The sequence below is a fragment of the Leucopleurus acutus genome (genome assembly GCF_964270905.1).
Source record: "Leucopleurus acutus genome assembly, chromosome: 10".
In the NCBI taxonomy this organism is placed as follows: Eukaryota; Metazoa; Chordata; class Mammalia; order Artiodactyla; family Delphinidae; genus Leucopleurus; species Leucopleurus acutus.
The window spans coordinates 36,643,366-36,657,912 of NC_139153.1; the positions used below are offsets into that span (position 1 = coordinate 36,643,366).

The window sequence follows — 14,547 nt, forward strand, 5'->3', positions numbered from 1 at the left end:
CCAAGTAGATGATATTTTGGTTGAACCACATAACTAGGAGGAAATTTTTATTTTAATTGTATCAACCTAAAAATGTTACTTTGAGTCACTTGTCAGAATTTAGAAATATTTGAAAGTAGGAACTTTTATTTGAAATTTAATCGTTTCTGAAAAAGTTAGAATTCACATAAATACCTAGAATATATAACTTTCCAAACATTAGATTGAGTAAAGGAATAATAACACTATTGTTAACTTTATAACGTTTATGGAAGTATATATGTGACACAACTAGCACAAAGGAATGGAGCTGTATTGGAGCAAAGTTGCAATATTGAATGAAACTAAATCACTGTTAACCTGAAATAGATGGTGACAAGTTAAAGATGCATATTGTAATACCAGTAATAACAAAGAGAAAAAGTCAATACAAGAATTAAAATGATATGCCAGAAATACTTGCTTAACACAAAAGAGGGTAGTAAAGGAGGAAAAAAGGAACAAAAAAATAAGACAAAAAAAATAGCAAAATGGCAGACTTGAATTCAATCATATCAGTAATTACATACTGTGAATAGACTAAACACTCCATTCAAAATGCATTGGTTATCAGACTGAATTTTAAAAGTAAGATCCAACTGTATACTGTCTATAAGAGATTCATTTAGATTTGGACACAAATAGGTTGAAAGGAAAATGAAGGGAAAAGATATACCATGGAAATAGTAACCATAGTGAGTTGGAGTGACTATATTAATCAGACAAATAGACTTTAAGAAATATTACTAGAGTTGAAGGGGGACATTTTATAATGTTAAAAGGGTCAAGAACGTATAATACTTATAAATGTGTATGCACCTAACAGTGGAGCCCCAAAATACATGAAGCAAAAACTGACAGAATTGACGAGAAATAGTTAACAGTTATAGTCTCAATACACCTTTCTCAGCAAATGACAGACTAACTAGACCAAAAATTGGCAAAAGTATGACTTAAATAAGATTGCTGTAGACTGAATGTTGTGTCTCCCACCAAAATTTGTATGTTGTAGCCTCCAGTATGTTGGTATTTGGAGATGGGGCCTTTAGGATGTAATTAGGTTTGGATGCAGTCATGGGAGTGGAGCCACTACAGTGGAATTGGTGCTGTTGTAAGGGGATGAAGAGTGAGAAGACAACTGTTTATGAACCAGGAAGTGGACCCTCACCAGACACCAAATCTGCCTCCAGAACTGTGAGAAATGGATGTTTATTGTTTAAGCCACCCCATTTATGGTGGGTGTTCTTACGGCAACCTGAGCTCTAGGACAAGGACTGTCAACTAGCTTGACTTGACTGACGTGTAAAACACTATACCCAATGACTGCAGAATACACATTCTTTTAGAGTGTACATGGAACATTGTCTAGAATGGACCATGTGCTGGGTCATAAAAGTTTAAAAAATTTTAAAGGATTGAAATCATACCAAGTTCTTTTTTTTTTTTTTTTTATTTTTGGCTGTGTTGGGTCTTGTTGCATGCGGGCTTTCTCTAGTTGTGGCAAGTGGGGGCAACTCTTTATTGCTGTGCATGGGCTTCTCATTGCGTTGGCTTTTCTTGTTGCAGAGCGCGGGCTCTAGGTGTGCGGCCTTCAGTAGTTGCGGCACGTGGGCTCAATAGCTGTGGCTTGCAGGCTCTAGAGTGCAGGCTCAGTAGCTGTGGCACACGGGCTTAGTTGCTCCGCGGCATGTGGGATCTTCCCAGACCAGGGCTTGAACCCGTGTCCCCTGCATTGGCAGGCGGATTCTCCACCACTGTGCCACCAGGAAAGTCCCAGGTTTTTAATTCTGAGACAGAAGATTCTTCTCTTGAGAAATGGACCAGGCAGTGGGGATCTAAAGATAACATCTGGTCCTCAGTGAAATCCATCCAGCTCTATGTATGCATGGAGAGCTTCCAGTCAGCTTTTTAAAGCGTTTTACTTTTGTTTCTTTTTTTTTTTTTCTTGGCTGCACCACACAGCATGTGGGATCTTAGTTCCCAGACCAGGGTCAGACCCACGCCCCCTGCACTGGAAGCACAGCATCTTAATCACTGGACCACCAGGGAAGTCCCTAAAGTGTTTTACTTTTTTTTTTTTTTGCAGTATGCGGGCCTCTCACTGTTGTGGCCTCTCCCGTTGCGGAGCACAGGCTCCGGATGCGCAGGCTCAGCGGCCATGGCTCACGGGCCCAGCCGCTCCACGGCACGTGGGATCTTCCCGGACCCGGGCACGAACCCGTGTCCCCTGCATCGGCAGGCAGACTCTTAACCACTGCGCCACCAGGGAAGCCCAAGTGTTTTACTTTTAAATAGAAGCAGATGTTTATTTAAATGGGACCAAATATTTAAGGGAAAACTCTCTAAGATGTTAAAATAGAGAGCAAAACAAAAAATGGAACTTGGAGGAAACAAAGAAATTGAAGGTAGCAGGAGAAAATTTTTTTTAAAAACCAACTAACTGGACCTTCAGAGAGATGACAAGCTACTGTATCCATAAAACAAGAACAGAAAGCCATAAAAAGTGAACATTTGCAGAACAGAAAATTTCTTGGAAATTAAAAATATGGCATAGCCACAGTTAAAGAAAATATTCACAAATCATTATATCTGATAACAGTCTAGTATCCAGAATATGCAAAGGACTCCTACAGTTCAACAACAACCAAACAACACAATTCAAATGTGGGCAAAAGATTTGAATAGATATATCCTCAAAGAAATTATAGAAATGGCCATAAGCACATGAAAATTAATGTTCAACGTCATTAGGGGAATGAAAATGAAAATTACTGTGAGATACCACTTCACACCCTTTAGGATAACTGTTATGCAACAACAAAAAAAGATACAAGTGTTGGTGAACATGTGGAGAAATTGGAACCCTCATAAATTGCTGGTGGAAATGTAAAGTGGTGCAGCCACTATGGAAAACAGTTTGGCAATTTGTTTAAAAGCTAAACATTTCATTACTATATGATCAATAAGTTCTGCTCCTAGGTATGTATCCAAAAGAACTGAAACCAGGGACTCAAGCAGATACTTGTATACCAATGTTCATAGCAGCATTATTCATAATAGTCAGAAGACAGAAACAACCCAAGTATCCATCACAGATGAATGGATAAACAAAATGCAGTATTTACATACAGTGGAATATTATTCAGCCATAAAAGTAAAGAAGTTCTAATACATACTACAAGGTGGATGAACCTTGAAAATATTATGCTATCTGAAATAAGCCAGGCACAAAAGGACAGATGCTGTGTGATTTCACGTATATGAGGTACCTAGAATACCAAATTCATGGAGAGACAAAGTAGATTAAAGGTTACCAGGCTGTGCGTAAGAAAGATAAGGAGTTATTATTATTTAATGGTTACAGAGTTTCTGTTTGGATTAAAGAAAAAGTTTTGGAAATAGTGGTTATGGTTACACAACATTGTGAGTATAATTAATGCCACTGAATTATACACTTAAAAATCGTCCAGAGCTTCCCTGATGGCGCAGTGGTTAAGAATCCGCCTGCCAGTGCAGGGGGCACGGGTTTGAGCCCTGGTCAGTGAAGATCCCACATGCCGCGGAGCAACTAAGCCCGTGTGCCACAACTACTGAGCCTGTGCTCTAGAGCCCGCGAGCCACAATTACTGAAGCCCAACGTGCCTAGAGCCCGTGCTCCACACAAGAGAAGCCACCACAATAAGAAGCCCACGCACCGCAACGAAGAGTAGCCCCTGCTCGCTGCAACTAGAGAAAGCCCACGTGCAGCAACAAAGACCCCACGCAGCCAAAAATAAAATAAATAAATTTATTTTTTAAAAATCGTCGAAAAATGGTGAATTTTATGTGATATATATCTTACCACAATTTTTAAAAATTAATGTAGTATACCAAAAACCATTGAATTTTGCACTTTTAAAAAAATTAGTTAATTTTTGGCTGTGTTGGGTCTTTGCTGCTGCACACGGGCTTTCTCTGATTGCGGCGAGCAGGGGCTACTCTTCGTTGTGGTGTGCGGGCTTCTCATCGTGGGGGATTCTGTTTGTTGTGGAGCACGGGCTCTAGGCACACAGGCTTCAGTAGTTGTGGCACATGGGCTCAGTAGTTGCGGCAACAATATTGTCCTATGTAGTGTGGTAAACTGCTGCAGTGGCAACAGTATATAAATAGATCAAAGTAACATGTTGTACACCTTAAATTTACACAATGTGGGATTTCCCTGGTGGTCCAGTGGGTAAGACTCCGCACCGCCAGTGCAGGGGGCCCGGGTTCGATCCCTGGTCAGGGAACTAGGTCCTGCATGCATGCCACAACTAAGAAGTCCACATGCCGCAATGAAGATCCATGTGCCTCAACTAAGACCCGGCATAGCCTGCCTAAATAAATAAATAAATAAATTTACACAATGTTATATATCAAATTTATTCACTTAAAAAATTGTTTTAAAGATAGCAGAAGGGAAACAGAGAAGGATTAGAAGATAAAGTTGAAGAAATCTCCAAGAAAATAGAACAACAAATAAACAAAGAAAAAGATATCTAAAAGATCAGCTCAGGTGGCCTAGAATCCACATAACTGCAGAACACAGTTCTGCTAGGCTTTCTTCCACTATATAACAAGGACCCCTTTCCTCCACATTTTAATAACTTTTTCTTCTGAGCCTTCAATGCCAAGTCTTTAATATCCATTTCTCTACTAACAGTGTATTCAAGGCAACCTAGGCTTTTTCTGTCATGTTCCTCAAAATTCTTCCAGTCTCTGCTTATTATTCAATTCCAGAGTCACTTTCATATTTTTTTAGGTACTTGTTACTGTAACAACCCCTCTACCAGCTACCAAAATCTAATCTAAATACCATCAACTCGAAAGTCCCAAATCTCATTATTTAAATCGTCTAAACTAGGTGTATGGGTGAGGCTCTGGGTATGGTCCATCCTGAGACACAATTTCTCTTCATCTGTGAACCTGTGAAAGTGAAAAAACAAGTTCTCTGCTCCTACAGTATAGTGATGGAACATGCATAGGATAATAGGGACGTTCCCATTCAAAAAGGGAGAAATGGAAAAAAAAAAAGTCATCAATTCCAAGCAGTTTCAAGATCTGGGCAGGCAGACTGCATTAGGCTTCAGGGCATGGAATTAGTTCTCTGTGGCGCCACACTTTGCCCTCTGAATCATCTTTTTTCATGAAAGGTAACACATATTTGCAGCTGAGTTTTATCAGCCTGTTTCCTGTCTCTGGAATTTGGGAGGTTTAACAGCCTTCTTTTTTTTTGTACTCTTTCTCCGTTTCAGGCCTGTTGACAGTGTTCCTGCTGGTATAAATTCTCAAGAACCTTGTGAATATGCTTCCTATGTCACAGGGATTCATTTGATTAATCAACTGCTAGATAACATTTTCCACCCAAAATGGCAAAACTTAAAAAAAATTATAATACCAGTATTGGAGAGGGAATGGAGAAACAGACCCCCCCCCCCACTTGTAGCCAAAGAGTGAAGGACTTAAGTTGGTATAGACTTTTGGGGGTCAGTTTGGAATATGCATTTTAAAAACGTTTAACATGCTTATTTCCAGCTCTTCCATGTATGGAAAATTATCCTAAGGAAGTAATCAAAGAAGTGGGCAAAGCTTTTTCCTGAAAAAAAACTATGCTGTTTGCAAATAATGGCTTATATGGGAGCCATTAAAAAGTTTTGGGGCTTTCCTGGTGGCGCAGTGGTTGAGAGTCCGCCTGCCGGTGCAGGGGACGTGGGTTTGTGCCCTGGTCCGGGAAGATCCCACATGCCGCAGAGCAGCTGGGCCCGTGAGCCATGGCCGCTGAGCCTGCGCGTCTGGAGCCTGTGCTCTGCAACGGGAGAGGCCACAACAGTGAGAGGCCCGCGAACCGCAAAAAAAAAAAAAAAAAAAAAAAAAGTTTTGTTTAGGGACTTCCCTGGTCCAGGTCCAGTGGCTAAGACTCTGCACTCCGAATGCTGGGAGCCTGGGTTCAATCCCTAGTCAGAGAACTAGATCCCACATGCCACAACTAAGAGTTCGCATGCCGCAACTAAAAGATCCCACATGCTGCAACTAAAAAGATGCCCCAACTAACGGTTCTGCGCGCTGCAACTAAAGGATCCCACGTGCTGCAACTTCTGCCGCAACTAAAGATCCCGCGTGCCGCAACTGAGACCCAACACAGCCAAATAAATAAATTTTTTTTAAGTTTTGTTTAACAAAAATAAAAATCTTGTTGAAAAGCATTTAATCTCAAGGGAAATGTTCATGATATATTAAGTGTATGCATATATAGTTTACAGTATATTGTATGAAATACATATTCCATATTTCCTCAATTCTAAGATTCCATTATCCTAGGATTACATGATATCTCTAGGATTACATGATTTACAAGTGACCTGTTTTCTTCTTTATATGTTTGTGTATCATCCAGAATGACTCTAGTGAGCATATATTATTAAGGTGATTATTTTTATTCTGTAGATGCTTTATTTATGTATTTATTTAAATTAATGGCAGTTGGCTGTAATTCACAACGACAGTTTTGAATAGAGGCTATTGGGAATGTGGATGTCATACTATTTGTCCTGAATCCTGCCTTTGAGTATCTAGAAAAGAAGTAAATGTATTAGTATGTGTTGTTTCAATCCTGCATCTGTTCCAACATCCCTTTCATGAGAACATTTTTCTCTTTTTTACTGAAGAAGCTGAAAAGAGTGAAGATTCCTCTGGAGCTGCAGGCCTCTCAGGCTTACATCGCACATACAGCCAGGACTGCAGCTTTAAGAACAGTATGTACCATGTTGGAGATTATGTCTATGTGGAGCCTGCAGAGGCCAATCTACAACCACATATAGTCTGTATTGAGAGACTGTGGGAAGATTCTGCTGGTAAGTTCATTTTAAATTGGAGGGCAGATTGGTGAGATGTGACTGTTGTACTCCTCCTTGGTTCCCAGGGAAGGAAATTGTAACTCCGACATTTTATGTGTTCCAACAATAGTTCTACACTGTCAGTAAATGCCGTTAAGTACCCACTATATGAGAAACATAGGATCAAGCACTGTTGGGCAGTGGCCCAGCTGAGTCGAAAGAAATACAACTTTCTGAAGTCTAGTTGAGATTCATTCATTCAACTGATATTTATTAAAAACATACCATGAGCCAAACTCTGTAGGATGGCAGAGATTCAGAAGAACAAAAGGCCTGTGTTTTGTCCCTGGCAAAACCACTCTGGTAAAAATCACAAATAAAGAAGAAATTGTTATAGACAGACATGTGCCTTAGCTTAGAATTTGATTTCAAAAAGGCTTCCTAGAACAATCGCCTTTAACTTGAGACATAGAGAATGAATAGGAGTTAATGAAACCAAAAGCAAGCAGAAGTGTGATCCAGGCAATCATATTCTTTCAGCTGTTCATCATGTAAAATACCTTTGTATTCCTTCAGCCAAGAGCTAAATATGTCTTTTAGTATATCTTACATCCTTATAAAAGCACACAGCTTTATGTGTGTCCTGACCCAGCAGAGTAGAGTAGGTCTCATCACCTTCCTTATTCTATTTATTATACATCTTTTAATAGGAGGGGGAAAGTAGCATTTTTTAGGTCTCATTACATTTCATTATTTTAAAGTATTATTTCTTCTAAGATAATTGTATTAAGGAACCGTGGCCTAAAAGCACCTTGCTAGGTTTAGGCCATGGCAGAATGGATGGAGTATTTGTGCATTTTACAAAGAATATGTTATTTTTGTTAATGGTAATTTTCTTTCTCTCTCTCTTTGTTTTTGAGGTGAAAAATGGTTGTATGGCTGTTGGTTTTATCGGCCAAATGAAACATTCCATTTGGCTACACGAAAATTTCTAGAAAAAGAAGTTTTTAAGAGTGACTATTACAATAAAGTTCCTGTTAGTAAAATTCTAGGAAAATGTGTGGTCATGTTTGTTAAGGTAAGAAACTCATTAGTCCCAAAACAATAAATTATTCCATGGGAATAAAATTCACAAACACAAAAAATTGATCTTTACAAAATTGATAGCTCTATTTTAAACTGTTGAATTTTTTTTAAGCTGTGTCTCTAGCTTCTGTAAAGATTTGGGGAGAAATTAACCTGAACATGATGGTGAAAGACCATTTGCTGCCTACACTATATAGCTATATGCAGTTAGCTTAAATTTTTTTATATCGGCAGACAAATTTTTAAGGGTGACATTTTCTGAAGGATGATTATAAATTGTTAGTGTGGTTTTAGGTAATAAGGTGTACTTTTTTTTTGTCTGTGTAGTATAGGCACATGCCCATAGCTTTAAGGAATATAATAGCTGTATGAAATATTAGTATACTGTCAGAGGAGCAGTTGGTAAGCTAAATAAGCTAAACAGTATGTGGTGAGTAAGGCCATTGAGTATAAGGAAATACTCCTAGATCTCTAGCCATTTACCATTTGTTGTTCACTGTCAAAAAGTCTTAATACTTTAGCTTTTATTTCTTTGCTTGTTTGGTGATTTTATTTGCTTTTTAGTTGATTGGTTTTCAGAAAATTCACCTAATTGATTTTATTCTTATATCCACCAGGAATACTTTAAATTATGCCCAGAAAACTTTCGAGATGAGGATGTTTTTGTCTGTGAATCACGGTATTCTGCCAAAACCAAATCTTTTAAGAAAATTAAACTATGGACCATGCCCATCAGCTCAGTTAGATTTGTCCCTCGAGATGTGCCCTTGCCTGTGGTCCGAGTGGCCTCTGTATTTGCAAATGCGGATAAAGGGGATGATGAAAAGAACACAGACAACTCAGAGGACAGTCGAACTGAAGACAGTTTTAACTTGGAAAAGGTATGTAGATAATAGCCACGTAGAAAAGAATTTTACATTTCAGAATACCTAGTCTCAAAAATAAATGAATAAAGTACTCAAATTCAGAATTAGAAAAAGAGCAACAATATAAAACCTTAGCCTAGGGACTTCCCTGGTGGCGCGGTGGTTGAGAATCCGCCTGCCATTGCAGGGGACATGGGTTCGATCCCTGGTCCGGGAAGATCCCACATGCCACAGAGCAGCTAAGCCTGTGCGCCACAACTACTGAGCCTGTGTGCCACAGCTACTGAAGCCTGCGTGCCTAGAGCCTGTGCTCCACAACGAAGAGTAGCCCCTGCTCACCGCAACTAAAGCCCGCATGCAGCAACAAAGACCCAACACAGCCAAAAATAAATAAAAAACAAAACAAAACAAAAACAGCCTAATAGAAGGAACTCTAAAAGAAAGAAAGAAATTAATACTTAAAAAACAGAGCAGCAGGGCTTCCCTGGTGGCGCAGTGATTAAGATTCTGCCTGCCAATGCAGGGGACACGGGTTTGAGCCCTGGTCCGGGAAGATCCCACGTGCCACAACTACTGAGGCCCACACGCCTAGAACCCGTGCTCTGCAACAGGAGAAGCCACTGCAGTGAGAAGCATGCGCACTGCAACAAAGAGTACCCCCCGCTCACTGCAACTAGAGAAAGCCCGTGTGCAGCAACGAAGACCCAACACAGCCATAAATAAATAAATAAATAAATGAATAAATAGAGCAGCAGAATTAAAAAGGAGACTTCAACAAGTTCAATGAGATAAACTACCAACTATCCTAATAAAGGAAAAAGAAGGGAATTAAGCTTAATATACAAAATATAGAGGAAATTTAAAGACTTGTACATTTCTGTTAATAAGTTTGAAAACCTGAATGAGGGAATTCCCTGGCAGTCCAGTGGTTAGGACTCCATGCTTTCACTGCCAAGGGCCTGGGTTAGATCCCTGGTCAGGGGACTAAGATCCCACAAGCCGCATGGTGTGGCCAAAAAATAAATAAAACAAAACCAAAAAATAATAATAATTTTAAAAACCTGAATGAAGTGAATAATTTTCTAGGGTAATACCAGTTAGTAAAGTGGAATCAAGAAGAGATAACACATGTAAATGGACAACAACGTGAAGAAATTTTTTTAATGTCAAAGAGCTCACTTCAAAGAGTACTCAGGCCAGATAATTCCATAGGTAAATTCTTTTAAGCCTTTAAATTATTGAAGGACTTCCCTGGCGGTCCAGTGGTTAAGACTCTGCGCTTCTACTGCAGGGGGCATGGTTTGATCCCTGGTTGGGGAACTAAGATCCCACATGCCGTGTGGGTCGGCCAAAAGAAAAAAAAATTATTGCAGAGCATGGAGAGCAAAGAAAACTTCCCAGTTTGTTTTACCAAGCTGGAATAATCTTGATTCCAAAGTCTGACAAAGTAAAAACAGAAAACTGCAGTTCAGTCTCACTGTATGAATATTGATACAAAAAAATACTTGGGAAAAAAGTATTGTTACAAGTGAAATCAAGTTAGTTGTTTGAGAACAACATGACCAAGTAGGCGGGAGTTCATTCTAGGAATGCAAGGATTGTTCAAAATTAGGAAAATTCAGTAATACCTGTCATTATAATTAGTAGATAAAAGGAGAAATTATCTGATAAGGTATAGTACCAATCTTGATTGAAGTCTTCAGATGGATATTTCCTCAAAGTGATTTTTAAAAATTGTCTTCGTATCTCAAGCCTAGAGTAAAAGAAATTCCTTTTAAAGTTATACACGTGACAGAGGTGCTTTCTGTACCATTATCTGTATTTTTCTGAGAGTAGCCAATGTAGTGAGACAAACAAAACTATTGACAATAAGAGGCAAAATTATTTTTTTGCAGATAATGGAGAGAAATAAACTGAAAAGTTTTTGAAAACAATTCAACAAGTAGAAATTTCAAAATCTATATACAAGTCATTAGCTTTCTTACATAAACAGAACAATAATTCATAAGACTTTTGAAAGTAAAATGAAAATGTTGAATACACTTTAACAACTGTTAGAAAAATCATATGGAAGAAAATATCCAATTCATATGAACAAAAAACATACATTAAGAAATTATCTTAAAAGGAGTATATGGAACCTATGGGAAGAAAGATAGTCTACTGCAGGACATTAAAGACTTGAATAAGTTGTTTTGGAACTTGACAAAATTATTCTAGCATCCTTTTTTTTTTTTTTTTTAATTCTAGCATTCTTAGGAAAGAATAAATACATGACAGTCACCAGAAAAAGAAAAACTGAAAGAGTAGTCAAGAGTGCTTTACCCTGCCAAATAGTATTACATTTTACAAAAATACATTTAAAAAAATATTAAGATATTAGCTCAGGGTTGGTCAGTGGAGGGAATAGGCTTTTCACAATTAAATCCAGAATATAAAGATATTCATTCATTTTAGTTTATATATATATATAAAATTTTTTTTAAGTAATTTATTTTTTGGCTGTGTCGGGTCTTTATTGCTGCGCGCAGGCTTTCTCTCTAGTTGCGGCAAGCGGGGGCTACCATTCTTTGTGGTGCACAGGCTTCTCGTTGCGGTGGCTTCTCCTGTTAAAGAGCACAGGCTCTAGGCATGTGGGCTTCAGTAGTTGGCACACGGGCTCAGTAGTTGTGGCTTGTGGGCTCTAGAGCGCAGGCTCAGTAGTTGTGGTGCATGGGTTTAGTTGCTATCCGGCATGTGGGATCTTCCCGGACCAGGGATTGAACCCGTGTCTCCTGCATTGGCAGGCAGGTTCTTAACCACTGCGCCACCAGGGAAGTCTCTAGTTTTATATATTTTAACTTTTATTTTGAAGTGATTTTAGACTTAACAAATGTGCCAGGTGCTTAACAAAGATAGTACAAAGACATTTCCTTATACTCTTCATTCAGCTTCTGCTAATGTTAACACCTTGTAAAGCATGGTACAAGGATCTAAACCAGAAAATTAACTTTAATACTATTTACTAATCTAGGGACTTGATTCATACTTTCTCTTTTGTCCCACAATCGCCTTTTTTTCCTTCTAGTTTTATTGAGATATAATTGACATATAGCACTGTATAAGTTTAAGGTGTACAGCATAATGATTTGACTTACATATATCATGAAATGATTACCACAGTAAGTTTGGTGAACATCCATCATCTCAATATAGATACAACATTAAAGAAATAGAAAAGAAAATTTTTTTTCCTTGTGATGAGTACTGTTAGAATTTACTCTCTTAACATCTTTCATATATAACGTACAGCAGTGTTAATTATATTTATCATGTTGTACATTACATCCTTAATACTTATTTATCTTATAACTGGAAGTTTGTACTTTTTGACCACCTTCATCCAATCCCCCTCTCCCCCTATCCCCTGCCTGGTGTACAACATAATGATTCAGTATTTCTGTATGTTTCAAAATGATCACCATGGTAAGTCTAGTCATCATTTGTCACCATACAAAGATGTTATGTAATTATTCCCCACACTGTACATTTCATACCTGTGATTCATTTATTTTATAACTGAAAGTTTGTATAAAGGTAGTATTTCAGATCAGCAAGGGAGGATGGAATCAAATGATACTGGAAAAACTGGTAGCCATTTAAAAAAAGAAGAAAATAAAACCCACCTGAACTCTACCTCATTTCATATTCCAAAATAAGATATAAACATTAAAAAAGAAACATAAGTTGCTGACATAAGTACATTTACTATTATTTACCTGTAATCTTTTATTCATTTATAAGCTTGGAATGGATCCTTTTATATACATGATATAAAACCCAGTAGCCATAAAAGAAAAAAAAAAGATCATTTTCTTGATACAATTGACAATATCAATTAGTTTAATGAAACAGTCTAAGGACTGCTGTTTCTAATGTACAAAGAGCTCTTTGAAGTCTAGGGAAAAAATAATACTGGAAAAATGGGCAAAGGACCAAATAGATCATTTATAGAAGGTCATTCAAAAATGTAAGAAAACGTATTAATCTAATAACTTTTAAAATGCCCAACAAATTGACAAGAGGTCTGAAGCCTGATAATACATGCAGCCTGGTGTCAGTGTGGGGTAACACACTCTCATCTCCCATCAGTGGCATTCCCTTTGGCCCTGCTGTTTGATGGCAGGGAATGTGTTCCAACATAGTACTCAACTAGGTATGCCAAAGGGTGACGTAAGTGTTGTTTGTAAAAGCAAAACCCTAGGCCAAACCCAAATGCCTGTGAATGGGAATTAAGTTGTTATACATCCATTCATATAATGCAAGCTGTGCAGCCAGCAAAAGGAATTAACAGGTTGCAGAATGGGATGTGGTTCCATCATTACTCAAAAAAATCAAAATGTATGTTTACATATATGTATGTGTAAATAACATGGAAAACTATAAACTGAACTGGATGATTATCTCTAGGGTTAGATCACAGAAGACTTGTTTTTTAAATTTTACATACTCTAATGTTTGAATTATTTCCAACAAATACACTTTTTATATAAAGGAGAAAAATAAAGTTTTTAAATTGTTAATGTAAAAACTGGAAAAACTGAATTTTTAGTATCCTAGAAAAAATATCCATTTTAGTGTCCTTACAGTGTTTTTAAGAGAAAAGGAGCTTGGGAAAAAACATGTTATTTTTTACATTTTACCAATATGTCTGGGAATCATAGAGACATTAATTTTAAAAGAAGAAATGTCAGTGGAAGTCAATGTGGGAAATAAATTTGTTATTATTGTCATTAGAATTCATAAGTCCCCAGTGTCCTCTCTATGTATGAGTTACTTTTCTTAGTCTCATATATTTATTTTAATATTGCATGGCCAAAACATGTCATGCTAAGAAATTTTTAGATGAATAACTAGAACAGAACCCATTCCTGAAATAAAAATGTATTCTTAATCTCAGGGCTTTCTTTTTCATAGCTTCCATTCCTTCAGGTGCTCCTCACCCAGCATATATGTGGGACCTCTCTCATTCTTAAGGATTTTCCAGGAAGTCCATTTCAGTACCACATTTGAAATCATAAAGATCAAAACATTAAATTATTTTGGACAGTCTAAAGGAGATTTTTTTCCCTTAAGTTTGAAGTTTCAGATATTCTCAGGGAGATATTCTCAGTAGAAAATTTGGGGGGTGTTCTGCCATTTCCTCAGCTTTTATGTGTTTTAAAGCTTTTATATTTAAAACACCTAGTGCTGTGCTCAGTATCTGCTAGGTTCTCAGTAAATTATGTTTCTTATTTTCATTAGTCAGAATTATCTTTTATTTTTCTTCTGAGTCAGGCATTATTCTGTGTACGTAACATGAATTGTGTCATTTAAGCTTCCTAACAGCCCCACCTGATGGGCACAATATCTTCATTTTACAGATGATGAACCTAAGGCATAAGAGGTCAAGTAATTTACCCATGTCACAGCAGCCAGTAGGTGACAGACCCTGTAATTTATTCAAAAACAGAGTATGTGTGTTTATGTCACAGAGGCTATGCTGTTCCTTTCCATGTTGGAATAAATCAAAATGATAAAATTTTTAAATCAGTCAGTTGTTAATGTGAAGAAATGTGGTGAAGAGGAAGCTTGTGTAGAATTTGCTCCTTATCTTTTTAACAGTTGCGTGAGGCTGTTTTCTGTATGCTGATAAGTCTTCTCCATTGCTTTTTTTTTCCTAAAGTCTGTGAGAATGGGGGAAGAAA

At 37.6% G+C, this 14,547-nt stretch overlaps 1 protein-coding gene across 11 annotated transcripts in view; it reads left to right on the forward strand.

Annotated features, from left to right (window-relative positions):
• Positions 1-14,547, forward strand: part of PBRM1 (polybromo 1) — a 101,292-nt gene that overhangs the window by 56,870 nt on the left and 29,875 nt on the right. For all 11 annotated transcript variants that reach the window (XM_082848517.1, XM_082848515.1, XM_082848521.1 and 8 more), the window contains 3 exons: positions 6,702-6,887; positions 7,790-7,947; positions 8,573-8,836. In XM_082848517.1, the coding sequence (XP_082704643.1) occupies positions 6,702-6,887; positions 7,790-7,947; positions 8,573-8,836 (608 nt within the window). The remainder of the gene's footprint in view (positions 1-6,701; positions 6,888-7,789; positions 7,948-8,572; positions 8,837-14,547) is intronic.